Here is a 16,294-nt window from a genome sequence, read left to right on the forward strand (position 1 = left end):
ATCATCTAGTTTTTCAATGTTCTTTGGTGTCAGGAACACTTAACCACCTGCTTAATATTCACTGTTCTGGATAGCTCTCTGAAAGGTAAGAATTTGCTTCAGGTGTGATGCTCAGGTGTAGCCAGACGTCTTTCAGGACGTATAGCAAATCACGGGTTTCCCATATTTAGGTTTGTGCGGTGCAAAACCTTGTCCTTCCTTCCACATTTCTGCTTACCATGTTGTATACCAGTGCTGTCTGGCGAGTGAGGGTCCCAGTATTGTTGTCCAGCAGTCTTGCCCCACCTCCCACAGTGCAGGGCCAGGCCAGTAAGTCTGCCACCCTTTCTTACTCCAGAACAAATGGGATGAGACCTTGGCTGCTACTTGGTGGCAGTGCCTTGAGCACCCTGGTCAAGCAGAGACCAGATGGGCAAGCTCCGAACCTCTCTTTCCTGTAGGGAGGCAGGGGGCTCCTTTGGCCGCTGTTCAGGCAAGGCACCCAAACAAGTATTGCTTTTTGACTTGGTTACCATGGCCAGCCAAGAACAGTGGACCATAATAATGAACCTGCTGGTTTATAGGAAACTTTTAACAGGAATATTTGATTATCTTGAAAAGTGGGACATAAGTTAAGAGGACTTAGGAAGGAGGACTCTCAATCAAAATAATGAACTCTGTGGTGGTTCTTGCTTTTTGTGACAGAAATTCTCTGCGTGGTATGCAGAAGGGGTGTGTGCTATACTTGGGTTATAACTTTCCCCTGAAATCTGTTGTATCATCCTCTTCTTGAGCCATTGACAGATGGGAACTGTTGGAATGTATGACTTGAAAGGGTTTAGTAGTGACCAGTACGGTGTTTAGAAGAATGAAATTTCAAATATAGCATTTACCTCCTGATTATTATTTTTTAAATCTCCTTAAAATACAAGCCATTGTAGGAGTAGACAGAAACAGGACTTGGAGTTCAATAAATTAAGAGTCTCAGCTAAGGCTGCAGTCTTATGCAAATTTACCTGAATGGAAGCCCCATTGAATTCGGTGGAACTTAGTTGTGATTAGATGTCAACAAGATTTCGGTGCTAGCCTTTGGTGTTCCTTGACTGCCCATAAATTTCACCAATACTTTTCTAGAACAGTGGCTGTAGACCAGTCTCTAGTGAAAAGATTTGAAGCTGATTTGCAGACCCAGAAGAATAGTGGGAAACCAATTTGTTTCGCAGAAACTGATTTTCTCCCCCTTTTTATTTGTCTAATAACTAAAGTTTTGTGTAGCATACGGTGTTTATACAAGCACCTAAATTATTATTGCCGTATTTTAGTGTTGTTGGTAAGAACCAGATGGCAATGCTGTGCAGTAGAGCAGTATGACTCTTGTTGCAATAGATGAAATTTGTGCACATGTACAATTATTTGCCCAATATCAGCCACAGTGAAACTGAGTTATTAATGTATGTGCTCTGTCTGCATGCATATCGCCTGAACTGGAGGAATAACTGAAGTGTGGCTTTATGCTGTAGTAATAGTAATTATTGAAAATACATTCCATTTCCTGAATTTCATTTTAATCTTAAGCTTTGTATGCAAAAATTATTAACTTGGCCCTGTTTTTTTCCTTCCTTTTTTGTTTTATGTGCCACTCTGCCTTTTCACCTCCTCATCTGAACAACTGATTTTTTCCACAAACACAAAAATAATCTCATGTTGATGTTAAGCAGAACTACAAAGCCTGCTCCTCATCTTGATGGGTAAGATACAGATATTTGTTTTCTTGCACTTTAGGGCCATTTGGGCCAAATCAACTGGAAATTTCTCTTGAACGTGTACTTGTAAACCAGGAAGACTCATACATGGTTGTTCTGCTTTTCCATCCCACTTTTTATCCTTGTATCCTATAAGATCATTTAGAGTTGTTATTCTAAAATTAAAAGGGCAATAATTTCTCTCCTATTCGCTTTACGATATGCACATGAGATACATATTGGTTGCTGTAGGAGGGACAGTCTGAACACATAAAGAAAATTAACAAGATAGGCAAAAACTGCTTTTTAAAAAGCCCAATTTACTTTACCTTAAAAACAACCTATGTGTGAAATTAAGAGTGTGTAATGGGACCCAGGTGGCGCTGTGGGTTAAACTACAGAGTCTAGGGCTTGCTGATCAGAAGGTCGGCGGTTCGAATCCCTGCAACGGGGTGAGCTCCCGTTGTTTGGTCCCAGCTCCTGCCCACCTAGCAGTTCGAAAGCACATCAAAGTGCAAGTAGATAAATAGGGACCGCTCCGGCGGGAAGGTAAACGGCGTTTCTGTGTGCTGGTCTGGTTCACCAGCAGCGGCTTTGTCATGCTGGCCACATGACCTGGAAGCTGTCTGCGGACAAACGCCGGCTCCCTCGGCCTATAGAGCAAGATGAGCGCCGCAACCCCAGAGTCGGACACGACTGGACCTGATGGTCAGGGGCCCCTTTACCTTTAATGTGTGACTCCATATGTGTCTGACATAAAACGTTTAACAGGGCATAGCATATTGGCTTTGCATTTTGCCAATAATTTTAAAGCATTCTTAACCCAACCTCTTTTTAAATGAATTTTCTATATTAAGGATAACATTTGTTGCATGAAGTCACTCCAAGCAATTGCTGCTTGCATATAAACCAGTGCACCTTTTTGCATCTTCTATTTCTGCAGTGTACATGTTGTCTTTGGATTGGTTATTTCTGGTTTTGAAGTAATAGAACAAATAGAAAATCTGAAAACTGATACTGCCAGTAGGCCATATGCAGATGTGCGAGTTATTGACTGTGGGTTGCTGGTTACAAAATCGGCAAAGGATGGTAAGCCATTGCATACTTCCTCAAAATCTATGAGAAAATATCATAATTTGTATTAGATCTAGGTACAGTATTCTGCAAGTTCTAGAAACCCCTTTTTATGTGCTTTTACTATGTTTCCATTTTGTAACATTATACTGAGTTTGGTCATGCTACTGTGTTGCTACATTTGGGAGAATGTGAGCTGCTGAATATTTATCAAATAAGCATATTGGAAAATACTCATTTGTTAAACCTAGGATAATATAGGAATAGTAAAAGTGTGCTTCCTTATTAAATCATAGTAAAACAGGACATTTTCATGATAAAGTTGTCTGCGTAGAATGAGTTTACTCTCTAACGTGAGTGGCTAACCATTTTCAGGCCAAGAGCTGCATTGGCCCATGGTCAGTCCTCTTGTGGGTCAAAGTGTAGAGGGGTGTGTGGTCATTTTATTTTTAACAATTAAAGACAAATCTTGGGATAATAAACCTTTTGGCATCATAGAATAAGTTGGAATGGTCAGTGTGTGTGTGTGTGTGTGTGTTAATGACAAAATGGACTGGGGGCACATAGTCCCTTTAGGGGGCTATAACAAACCTTAGGGCATCACGACAGGGGACCCATAGGAGCAGTAATAACAATAAGACAGGTTGGAGTAGGGGACCCCAGAAAATCCCTTGGAGGCTGGGTGGAGCCTCTGGGCATGTGTTAGCCACCCTTGCTATAACACAATGCATCTGTCAGCACCCAACTGTTCATGATTTTGTTTTTTAAGATGGCCCATTATTTTTTACTCTGCATAAGACCATGATCCGGCCAGATGTAGGCATAACTTTTCCCACAGGAGAGTGTGGTGCTCATTGAAGACCTTCTTTTCTCCCCAGTGTGCCCTTGGCCTCAGTTGTACCACAGCCATCACTACCAGTGTCATAACTTGTGGACCAGGTTGCTAGACAGAAGATGGGGGCTGGCTGTGTTGGAGGTGCACACTGACCCCTGATGGAAGTAGTGGCCAGAGAAAGAGATGTTATGGAGGGCCTCGGAAAGAAGAGGACTTTCCAGTGGGCGCTGTTAGACTAGCAAGTGCAGATAAATTGCATCCCAAAGTCTTTTATATTGTGTGCGCATACCCTCAGCAGTTGTAGTTTTTACATTAAACAATAAAGCACCATGAGTATCCATTCTTACGTCATCTTTAAGCTAGGAAAATGAAAGCAGAAAGGAAAAGTTTGGGCGCCAGCAGTGGATCCTCTGGAAGAACCTGGATGAAAGAAGTCTTCAGGGCTATTTACAAATAAGGCAGGAATTAAGATGTATATTTGCTGAGGGTGACGTTGAGAGTTAAATACTTTTACAATATCAGCTGCTGACATATGGCACAATGCCTGTCTTCCCACAAATAACCAGCAAGTTGAGTTTCTATGAATGTATCTGGATGTGTTTTCTCAGGGCAAATAACAGTAAACCATGACTGCATTGTACAGCATTAAATCGTCTAGCATTTGGTTAATGCCAAATTGCCAGTGTGGCCTTTTTATGTCTGCCCAGTGGTCACTCAGTTTGGCTATAACTAGCATACCGGTACTATCTCAAATATTTAGAAACAAACAAACAAAAAAGTGTAATAATCTAATCACGATCCCCAGAGTTCATTGTGTTTGTGGTTTTACCCATGCTGAATGCGAACCCATATGTTCCTAGAGTGAATTATAAAAATGTATTAACTTTCCCATCCTAAGCATTGGAGAAGAAGAGAAAGGTGTCTGCTCACTCAAAAGCTTCAGATACTTCCACCAGCAGCTCGTCTACTTCATCAGAATCATCATCTGACAGTGAATCTGAAAGTGAGAGAAGTAGGAAAAGGAAACACAAGAGGAGAATGAAAGCTAAACAGTCAAGGAAGCGACGAAGGGAAGAGAAGAAAAAGGAGGAACCCAAGAACAAACGGGCATCAAGCCAAAGAAGGTATCTAATACATTATCACAAGAAGAGATGAATAAGCCTTTTTATCAAGGTTTTAACGCTTTATTCACTTTTATGCATAGACCTGTAACCTTCTCTTGAGCACCAAGTTTTAAGATTCATGGCTTGCAGTGAAGATAACTGTCTCACTGTCAGAGGTTCTGCATTAGGAAACGATATTCCAGGGCATAATCTGTGAAGTTGACTTTGACATGTTACATAAATTGATGCTGACATTTAGGACTGAGGAACCAGCCCTAACCATTTAAGCTAAAGGACATCACAGTAAAATGAGGAGGGGTATTCATGAGTCCCAATATTTGACTTGTATCTGTGCGTTCTTAAACTCTTTCTGAGTTGCTCTGTGTTCTTCTGCTTTGACCTATATGTGAGTTTCCAAGCTACTCTGTGTAAAATCAAATACTTGTGTTCTCCCATTTGCTATAATGGAGAATCTAAAAACAGCCAACCCATAAGCTTTTACATACCTACAAATAGGTCTTCCAACATGAAGCTCTCTAGAACAGGGGTCGGCAAGGTTTACCTCGCCTGGGACGGTTCACTCCAGCGGAGATCCCTCTGTGGGCTGGATCGCATGTGTGTGTGTGGGCGCGTGCACCCGCGATTTTTGACATCTGCAGACACCATTTCTGGTGCCATGGAAGCGAGTCACCGCGCTGTGCTGGTTTAGCACAGTGCACGGGGACTTGCCGAGCGGCCGGCTCGATTCAGGGGTGGCTCGTGGGCCGGTTAAACAACCTTAGGTTGCCGACCCCTGCTCTAGAATGTGGCTGATGAATTCTGAAGGGCTCTGGTTTGGTTTGGTTTTTTGTTTTGTTTTGTAAAGGCAGAGCATTGTGGGGTTTTAAAAACAAAAATGAAGCTTTCAACTCTTAAAAAACAAAACATCCATTTGCACCAACACTCTGAGCTCTTCTGCGCTCCACAGTCATTATTTTGGATAGCCTCGCTTATTGCAAAGCCCATGGACTTGGAGCAGGAGGGAAGACCACAGCTCCAAGGGCTGAGTATGCCCCCCTGATCCCCTTATATAGCTTCTGTAACTCTTCCCCAGGCCACAACCTTCACTGAAGTGTTTTTTGTTTGGCTGCAAAGCATCCTTAAACTCTTGATTATTCCTTTCACTTGTCCGAATGGAAAATAGAGAGGGGTGTGTGAAGATACTTCCCTACAGTACAAAACACTCACTCATTCCTCCACATTCTTTTGCCCTCTGGTCCTGCTCACCATGGGCATGTGGCCCTTGGGGCAAAAAAGCTTCCTCATCCCTGACCTATGGAAATAGAGGAGAAACAGCAGTATATGAAACAGAGTAACATAGAAACAGATTGGGGAGCAGGGGAGAGTTATTGGATACCACACTTTGGTAAGAGGGAGCCCCTCAGATTGCCTAGTTCTTTAACCCAGTGTTTCTCAACCACTGTTCCGCGGCACACTAGTGTGCCGCGAGATGTTGCCTGGTGTGCCGTGGGAGAATTACTTTATATATAGTCAATATAGGCACAGAGTTAATTTTTTTAACATTTTCTAATGGTGGTGTGCCTCATGATTTTTTTCATGAAACAAGTGTGCCTTTGCCCAAAAAAGGTTGAGAAACACTGCTTTAACCTACATACAGAGCCATTGCATATCCCTGCCATATGGGAATCTATGTCACTACTGGAGCTCTTTGAATTCTACTTTTTGCCCTTGAGTAAACTAATGTGGCTTATCTAAAGGAATAGAAGCAGATAACCTGCACGCCTTAATTCTCTGCTTGTCTGGAGAAGTAAATTGTGCTGACTTAAAGAAATTCAGGAAGTAAAAAATTTAGGAGTTTGATTCATCATCAGGCTATTAAGTTTCAGAAAAGCCTCTTACAGTGCAACGGAACTTGATGAGAAAGTTGTCACATACAGGAGGATATAGTCGACATACGCAGTTCTCATTTGGGTTTCAAAAATTGTGTGTGTGTGTATTCTAAATGGCTCTTTCTATTCAGCCATCCTAACAGAAGCGAAGAAAATGAAAAAGCAGTGGACTCAAATGCGAAGAGGGACAAGCCCGTGGTCCGTCCTGAAGAAATTCCTCCAGTTCCAGAAAACAGATTTTTGCTCAGAAGAGATGCACCAGTTATAAATACAGAGCCTGAGCCGTATGCAACAATTTTCTTCTTGTTGTGTTTGTTCCTTCTCTGTGGGACTGCTCCTTTTAAGCAATCCTTGAGCCACTTGTGTATTTGCAGTTATGGAGTTAGTGGAGGATCGTTGTAACTTGCAGTAATACCTCAGCATTACAGGGATGCAGTTCATATGCTTGAATTTCAGTGGGGTGCTTGTGTACTCCCATGGCTGGAAAAAAATGTATTTTACATATAGGAAACCAAGGTCTTTAATTTTTGATGGAAGAAATGTCTCATCTAGCCAGCTATTGTACCAGTTGCCGTTTAAAAAATGGGACGATGGTGCAGTATAGTCACAAAGTATTGGATTCCAGTTTTTGTTTTCTCTAAATGTTAGCCAGCTTTTGGTTTAGAAAGATCCTCGGCATGAACTCTCTATGTCCTGACCATTATAACCCCTGATGTTTCCAAAAGGAGTAATTCCTGGTCCCCAGATATTTCTCTCATACGTAGTGGGGTATATGCAGCAAAGGGTGAGGAAATCCTACATGCCCATTTCATTCTTGGACCATGTGGTGTAGGCCCCTGGTCAGTTTAGTCTCATAGCAATTCAGCATCTTTGGGGAAACTCCTTTCAGGAAGAGTCAGATTCTTCTCTATTGGATTTCTTAAAGAGGCGTCTTTGGCGGGGGGCACCCCAGTGAAAACTTTGATATCCAGGTGATCCAGCTGGAGAGCCAGATGAAGGAATGCTTTCATAGTATGTGATTGCACCCCTCAGCTAGGAGCTGTAGACACTCATTTGTCTTGGGTAAAAATTCTGTAACTTGGGGGAGGGTAACCAGATAGTTTTGAACTGTGTTCTTAGCAAAGAAAAAGCTACGCAATTAAGTATGTGGCCATTTGAGTCACTCTTGCTCAGTTTTGGCTGTCTTTAACATTTGACTGCAAGAAACATATATTATTGCCAGTGCTGTTTTCCTTATACTTGTATAATTCTTAATATTTAAGGAAGCTGCTTGATGTAGCCCCAGTTTTGAATGACCAGAAGCCTTCAGTATCTAAATCTGGAAGAAAAATCAGAGGGAGAGGCACAATAGTATGTTTTGTTTTGTTTTGTTTTTATACCCCCCCCCCCTTTTCAGCCTTTGTAACTTAACACAAGGGCTTTATTTTGGCCAGTGTTTGAAAGCTACCTCTGTTTGCTGGCCAGTTGCATACAGAAATTCATAACCGTATTGACCCGAATATAAGCCACACTTTCCCCCCAAATTCCGACTTAAAAGTTAAAGTGTGGCTTATATTCAGAGCCGAACGCTGGCACTGGCTTGGAGAGCCGCCTGCCCACATCCCTCATTCAGGGTGGTAGAGCCGGGAGGCGAGACGCACCCGCAAATCCTTGAATTTTAAAGGTGTGGCTTATTTGCAGGTGCGGCTTATAGTCGGGCCAATATGGTACTTGTCCCTGGATGGGGAAGCAGGAATGAAGTGGTTAATCACAAAGTATTATTTATTCTATTTCTCCTGGTGCAGGACCCAGGACAGCTCCCAACATGAATCAAAAAAGGGTGGGGCTAAAACACACCAAATGGTTATAAATATTTTCAAAAATAAACAATATACCTTGTTAAAAACAGCACTGAATCAAAACTAAAAATAGTGGCAAGACCGCATGTGCTTGTGATAGGCTTCTCTTCTAAATGGAGATGGGGATTGATAGTAAGGCATTATAAATTGGCTGAGAATGTGAGACCTCAAAAGGTGGAGTAGCAATAAACAACTGAAAAATATTATCAAAGTATATTGCAGTGTTTGCCTGTTGCTTTCAGAACCTTTATATGGCAAAGAACAGAGAGTAGAAGTGGAGATGATTTTTTTAAAGCCCACTAGGCAGATGCTGTAATTTAGCTTCTTGTGGGATCTATGTTCTCCTGTCACAAAAGCTCTTTTTCCAAGTTGAACAAGGTCTCCGCTCGTACCTACATTTTCTCTTCCTGCAGAGTTCCTCTGGCAAGGTTTGCTTACCTGCACAGAAAATCTGCAAGTAATCTCCAGATTTGGGTATCCCGTGTGCTCAGTATGCAGTTGTCCCCAGACATTTGTTTTTAATCGTGGATAAGCCTTGATGATTGTGTATGAGTGCTACTGTATTATGGATTTTGTATTCAATTCTGCTTGTGCTGTTGTATTTTTCTAGCGATACCATACACCTCCTCGTTCTCGCTCATGTTCAGAATCTGATAATGATGAGAGCAGTGAAACTCCTCCACACTGGAAAGAAGAAATGCAGAGGTTAAGAGCCTACAGGCCACCCAGTGGAGAAAAATGGAGTAAAGGAGACAAGTAAGACTAGCTCTCTTAAATTATTCTGTCCCATAAAATAGTAAGTCGATTACATATAGGCACAAGATGAATAAAGAGAGTGGTAATAGCAGATTCTGTAAGGCATCTATTGCACTGCAGTTTAGATAGACTTTGTACCTGGTAAGAGAGTTTATTTTTTGATGGCTACAAATAAGAGAGTAGGGCTGATTGGGTAGGGAAATTTTACTTGGGTGCTTTGCATCTAGTTTACATAATGTTATCTGGAACAGGGTGACATTTGTTAATCTTACTCGCTTGCAGAAACCTCTTGAGTATTAAAACAGTTCGGGGCTGCATTGTAAAAAAAACTATAGGTAAAGGTAAATGGACACCTGACCATTAGGTCCTGTCATGACTGACTGGGGTTGCGGCGCTCATCTTGCTTTACTGGCCGAGGGAGCCGGCGTACAGCTTCCAGGTCATGTGGCCAGCATGACAAAGCCGCTTCTGGCGAACCAGAGCAGCACACAGAAACGCCGTTTACCTTCCCACTGTAGCGGTACCTATTTATCTACTTGCACTATGACGTGCATTCTAACTGCTAGGTTGGCAGGAGCTGGGACCGAGCAACGGGAGCTCACCCCGTTGCAGGGATTCAAACCGCTGACCTTCTGATCGGCAAGCTCTAGGCTCTGTGGTTTAACCCATATGAACAGGTTAAAATAATTCTAAAATGGAACTATTTTTGTTTATGAAAATCTGTTGAGTTTGCCAAAAAAAATGTTTCATGAAACTTTGGATTTTGTGAAGCTCCTCCCCCCCAGGGGGGGGTCTGTTTTCATTCCCAGTGAACAACCATCATAGCTTTAACAATCCCCCCCAATGGGATTACTTTTGGAATGAATTCCATGGGTACACACTTATGCAAAAAACTATTCATCTGAACAGTCAGCCAAGTTAGTTGCTCTGAGGACATGTTCCTGAGTATTAACACAATTTTGTTGGATCATATTTGAGCAACTCCTTTGAGGCATGTGAACTGAGGCTTTGTTCATCCACTCAGGTGTAGTTCTGTCGTTTTGGTTTTCTTTACTTGAGGTAGAGATACTGCATTTAATTTCATGTGTGCTAATTGTTGAGGGCCTTTTTAGGAAGATGCCTGTACCAGGCCAGTACTTCCAGGCATCTCCAGATCTTGTACCTAGGTCTTTAGACCCATGCTGCATGGCTCCTGAAAACCCAAAGTCTGCTAGAGAAGCCAAGCAAGCATAGCCAAGGAGGTGCTTATTATTAATTAATTATATTTCATCCAAAGATCTCGGGGTGCTCGCAAGATACAGATAAACATTTTATTCATTTGTTTCTTAGGTTGAGTGACCCAGGAAGGTGGGATGAAAGAAGTCTGTCTCAGAGGTCAAGGTCATGGTCACATAATGGCTATTCTGACCTAAGTAGTGCTAAATACGGTCGCCACCACAAGAAACACCGGAAAGAGAAAAAGGCAAAGCACAAAAAGAAGGCCAAAAAGCAAAAACACTTCAAGAAGCAGAAGCAGATTAAAAAGAAGAGGTTATCTACTTCAACAGAGAAAGAATCTTCTCGTTCTTCTGCTAGAAGGACAAAATCGCCTTGTGATCGTGAGAGGGTGCCCCGCTCTTCCTCACTTTCTTCTAGAGATGACTCCTCCAGAAGGGACTGGTCTAAATCTGATAGAGATAAGCAGAGCTCATTGTCCCCGTCAAGCAGGGACTCCCGGTCATACTACAGGTCTAGAACCAGATCCAGATCCAGAACCAGATCCAGATCTTATTCCAGAAGAAGTTCTAGGTCAAGAATGGCTTTTAAGTCTTCTCAGTCTAGGAGCAGATCAAGATCTAGGTCCAGTTCCAAGCATCTTAAGATGGTGTCCAGTTCACCAAAAAATGTTGCAGCTCGTTTAAATGAATTCAAGCCTGTTGCAGTCGAACCTGTCATGGCAGCATTGCCACAAAATGATAAAGTTGTGATACAGCCCGTTGTTGCCGAAAGCATTCCGGTCATATCACTTAGTGACAGTCCTCCACCTTCTAGATGGAAACCTGGGCAAAAGCCTTGGAAACCATCCTATGAGCGAATTCAGGAAATGAAAGCAAAGACCACTCACTTGATGCCTACTCAGACTACCTACAGTTTAGTAAGTGTCAAAGATACAAGCACATCCTCTTCATACCGTAAGCGACGAAAAAGTTCAGATAGTGACCGCAGTGATTATTCAAAAAATCACAGTGATAGAAGCTCAGAGAGTTGGCGAAGGTCGAGGAGCAGGACATCTCGAAGTAGATCCTACTCCAAGTCTTACAGCAGATCAAGAAGTCCATCCAGCTCAAGATCTCGATCAACTGTTAGATCCCATTCAGTGCATAAATTCCCCAGTGACCGGTCATGCTACAGTGGGTCGTCATCTTATTTTTCTCTAAGTGAGGATGACCGACAGAAAAGCAAAACGAAAGAAAGTGGGCACTTGTCAAAGAAGAGACAAAGCAGTTCTGAAAGTACTCTTCTATATGCAAAAGATGTGGCTTCTCAGAAGCACAGGGAGAGTGTGAGTAGATCCTCTTCGGACTTCTCCACAGATAGTGAGCAGGTGACGAAACCACAGCCAGTGCAAGAAAAAGGGCCATTACAGCAAGAAAAAGCAAGCCGGAAGCGAAAGAGAAGCAGCTCTGCTTGCGATGGGAATGAAGAAAAGCCTGGGTCTGAGTGGGGCAGTGACCATTCAAAAAAAAGACTTTTGGAGGAGAAACTGAACTCCCCAAGAAGTGGTCGAAAAGCAAAAAGGAAAACACGTACCGATAGTAAATGGGACTCTGAATCAAATTCAGAAAGAGGTGGAAACAGGAACTATAAGGAAGATTCAAGATTGTCTTCTAGCAAGGAGGAAGGTGAAGCCACATCAGACTCTGACACAGATCTCAGCCTCGCCAAGTGCAAGACAAAGTTGGATTCCTCCTCGGGTACACTCAAGACAAGCAAGCAGTTCTCCCCTTCTGAGACGGAGAGCTCCCATTCCAATTCTGGGGCCAGGGGAAAATCCAGAAAGCAAAAGCATGGCTCCAAAAAGAACCTCAAAAAGGCACATTCCAAAAAAGCGAAGGAGAAATCCAAGGGTAAAAAAGAAAAGAAGCATAAGGCCCAAAAACAAAAGGAAACATTTCACTGGCAGCCGCCTCTGGAGTTTGGAGAAGAGGAGGAGGAGGAAGAGGTCATAGCTGTAAAGCCACGCACCAAGGATGACAGAGAGAAGCCAGTCGTGACAAAAGCAGATAAAAAGCAAGATCAGGATTCTGAAAACGATAAAATGCTCCAGGACCAAACGGGGAATGACAAAAAGCTCAGTGAAGAGAATAAAACTGTAGGCCATGCATCACCTGCTGTTAAGAAAGTTTGTAAAGTTAATGGGGAAGAGGGAACATCAGCACATGCTCTAAATTCAGAAAAACATACGGAAATTTCGGAAAGCGCTGGTGCTGCCAAAGTAAATAATGAAAATGAGGTGGATGTTACCCAGGTGGATGACATGGAGATTTGCACTCCAGAGCATAATTCACCCGTGAAGGTTGATGTGGAACTTTCTCCAGTAAGTCTGAAGCTGAACTTGCAAGACATTAGAGTTAGTAAGAGCACAGATGTCCCAAGTAGCTCTGAAGCGGAGAGTGCAAAACCAGGACTTGATGCTAGAGAATTGACTGGTAGCAAAGAAGGCAACACACTGAGAGAGAAACAGAGACCTAAGCCTGTCACAGCCATTGCTGCTGCTGTGGAAAGCGTGCTGAAGACTGAGCTGGTGGAAAATCCTCAGAGCAGCGTAGCTGATAATAAATGGAAACCGTTACAGGGAGTAGGGAACCTGCAGGCTGTAGCTCCGGCAGCTGCTAGCAATCCTCCCGAAGCCAAAAGTGTGGCCTCATCGTCTGAGTCAAAGCCACAAGGTTTAAGAATAGAAATTAAAAGCAAAAACAAAATTAGACCAGGCTCCCTGTTTGATGAAGTTAGGAAGACTGCCCGGCTGAATCGGAGACCAAGGAACCACGAGAGCTCTAGTGAGGAGGATTCTCCCGCACGGGAAAACAGCCAGTCAAGGAGCCATAGCCGGTCACGAAGCAAGTCGGGCCCCAAATCCAGGCACCGAGCAAGATCCCATTCATACAGTCACTCCAGAAGTCGATCAGGAAGTTCCACCTCTTCTTACAGGTAAGTAAAATTACTTGCATTTTACAAATAGGGATAGCTATTTCTTTATGGATAATCATTGGGATGCACATATGCCTGTTCCGCCCCTGCCCCCACCCCTGTTCCTCTCCCTTCCAGTGTCAAAATGGAATGCATGTCAGTAGTTGTGCATGCCTTAAAAGTAAAGGGACCCCTGCCATTAGGTCCAGTCGAGACCGACCCTGGGGGTTTCAGTGCTCATCTTGCTTTATTGGCCGAGGGAGCCGGCATACAGCTTCCAGGTCATGTGGCCAGCATGACAAAACCACTTCTGGCGAGCCAGAGCAGCACACGGAAACTGTGTTTACCTTCCCGCTGCGTGCCTTAAGCACATGCAAATGCTCAGTTGCCTCTATTTCTTTCATGAAATGTATATACCGCTCGATGGCAAAGAACAAAACATAACAATTGTTAGTAAAAGGTAAAGGGACCCCTGACCATTAGGTCCAGTTGCGGACGACTCTGGGCTTTGCGGCGCTCATCTTGCTTTATTGGCCGAGGGAGCTGGCGTACAGCTTCCAGGTCATGTGGCCAGCATGACTAAGCTGCTTTTGGTGAACCAGAGCAGCGCATGGAAACACAGTTTACTTTCCCGCCGGAGCGGTACCTATTTATCTACTTGCACTTTGGCGTGCTTTCGAACTGCTAGATTGGCAGGAGCAGGGACCGAGCAACGGGAGCTCACCCCGTCGCGGAGATTCGAACCGCCGTCCTTCAGATCGGCAAGCCCTAGGCTCTGGCTTAACCCACAGCGCCACCCGCATCCCTCTAACAATTGTTAGTAAAAACAATTAAATCATTCAGAAAACTAGAACCCGCAAGAAACCGAAACCACATTAGCGTTGTAGGTATCTGCCATGTTGTTGTTTAATCGTCTTAGTTCAGCTGTCTATGACCCCATGAACCAGAACATGCCTTAGAAACTCTCACTTTCTTCTCAAAGCTTCTCCTTTTTTATGTCTATTTGAGTTTTCTTGGCAAAATACTGGAGTGGTTTGCCAGTTCCTTCTCCAGGTGGATCACATTTAGTCTAAACTCTCAGCTATGACATATTTGTCTTGGGTGGCCCTGCTCGGCATAGCTCATAGCTTTTTGGAGTTACTCAAGCCCCTTCGCCATGACAAGGCAGGGATCCATGAAGGGGACGTATCTGTGTAGGCTTGTATAAACAAAAATGTTTTTAGCATGTGCTGAAAAGAGTGTAGTGTCCTGCCTGAAACTTATAAGCTATTTCAGTGTTCCTTGCTCAATGGGGCTAGCCTGTTGGCCACTATGTGCTCTGAAAACCTTAAAACGAACCCCTGTGATTAGCTGGGCCTTACTTTGCCCAGCTTTTCAGTACATGCACTTGAAATCTCTAGGTCACGGAGTTACACACGAAGCCGGAGCAGAGGATGGTACAGCAGAGCCCGCTCAAGAAGTCGAAGTAGTTCTTACGACAGTTGCAGAAGTCACAGGTTCGTACCAGTAAAAGGGATGGGGAAGTGCTGGAGAGAAGAGAATAACTTACTGCAAACATCTGCTTGTTTGGTTTATTGGCAGAAGCATTCTGTAGATTTAGAAAGGTAAAGGGGCCCCTGACCATCAGGTCCAGTCGTGTCCGACTCTGGGGTTGCGGCGCTCATCTCGCTCTATAGGCCGAGGGAGTCAGCATTTGTCCGCAGACAGCTTCCGGGTCATGTGGCCAGCATGACAAAGCTGCTTCTGGCGAACCAGAGCAGCGCACGGAAACGCCGTTTACCTTCCCGCCGGAGCGGTCCCTATTTATCTACTTGCACTTTGATGTGCTTTCGAACTGCTAGGTGGGCAGGAGCTGGGACCGAGCAACAGGAGCTCATCCTGTTGCAGGGATTCGAATCGCCGACCTTCTGATCAGCAAGCCCTAGATTCTGTGATTTAACCCACAGCGCCACCTGGGTCCCTTCTGTAGATTTAGTATGGTTTAAAAATAAATACATATTTTGTCACTTGGGGAAATAGTTATAACTGGCTTTAATGCAAAATAAGCAAGCACAATATTGGGACATCTTTCTTACAGTTTAAAAATGTCATGTCATTCTTTTCTTGTTTAATAGTCGCACTTATAGTAGAAGTCGGTCCAGAAGCAGCTCTTACGATCACCACAGTCGATCAAGGTACGCTAAGAGATCATTTTTTAAATATGACTCTAGTATATAATGGGTTGGTAACAGTAAATTTAAATGGTGCATTGATAATAAGGTGCTGTGGCTTACTTTTCTAAACAGGCTTATTTTACTTCAAAATTGAAAGAGAATAATGGAAACATAGCTACACTGAATGGGTGCCTTTTATAGATTTTTTTCCCATTTGAGTTTAGTTTTTAATTCTCTAGCATATTGTATTTAATCAAAATTATTTTCTGTGAATAAGAAAGCTTTGATGTCTCTTAAGTTTATTTAGGGAGATTCTGTGTTAAACAAAGTAAGTCATTGCTTGGTTTTGCACCCATAAAAGCAGGTCCTATACCTATGACAGTTACTACAGCAGGAGCCGTAGCCGAAGTAGAAGCAAAAGGAGTGACAGTTACCACAGATCTCGCAGTTATGACCGACGGTCCAGGTATGTGGGTTTTGGCAGCTAGACTGAGGAACTTACTATAGGCAAATGCAAATGACATTTGCCTCTCACCTTCTCTGTTCAAACTACTTGTGTCCCTAGCAGTAATGTGAATCGTTTATGAATCTTGTGCAGTTGCCAAAATTCCACAAAAATAGGAGCGACCCAAGGGTTCCAAACATAATTATAATATAAAACAAAATCATATAGATCAGAGTACAGTAAAACATTAAATGTCCAAAACCATTAACAAGCAGCAGAGCAAAAGTAAAATGCCAAGGCAGTACAGTTA

The 16,294-nt window shown here is 43.2% G+C and overlaps 1 protein-coding gene across 5 annotated transcripts in view; it reads left to right on the top strand.

Annotated features, from left to right (window-relative positions):
* NKTR (natural killer cell triggering receptor) overlaps positions 1-16,294 on the top strand; it is a 42,505-nt gene that overhangs the window by 17,789 nt on the left and 8,422 nt on the right. For 3 of the 5 annotated variants that reach the window (XM_060280945.1, XM_035129005.2, XM_035129008.2), the window contains 10 exons: positions 1,698-1,727; positions 2,665-2,810; positions 4,529-4,754; positions 6,754-6,906; positions 7,885-7,972; positions 9,071-9,216; positions 10,546-13,407; positions 14,787-14,882; positions 15,501-15,560; positions 15,901-16,005. In XM_060280945.1, coding sequence (XP_060136928.1) covers positions 1,698-1,727; positions 2,665-2,810; positions 4,529-4,754; positions 6,754-6,906; positions 7,885-7,972; positions 9,071-9,216; positions 10,546-13,407; positions 14,787-14,882; positions 15,501-15,560; positions 15,901-16,005 — 3,912 coding nt within the window. The remainder of the gene's footprint in view (positions 1-1,697; positions 1,728-2,664; positions 2,811-4,528; positions 4,755-6,753; positions 6,907-7,884; positions 7,973-9,070; positions 9,217-10,545; positions 13,408-14,786; positions 14,883-15,500; positions 15,561-15,900; positions 16,006-16,294) is intronic. The other 2 variants (XM_060280946.1, XM_035129007.2) reach the window with 1 other exon arrangement.

The sequence above is a fragment of the Zootoca vivipara genome, chromosome 12 (genome assembly GCF_963506605.1).
Source record: "Zootoca vivipara chromosome 12, rZooViv1.1, whole genome shotgun sequence".
Classification (NCBI taxonomy): Eukaryota; Metazoa; Chordata; class Lepidosauria; order Squamata; family Lacertidae; genus Zootoca; species Zootoca vivipara.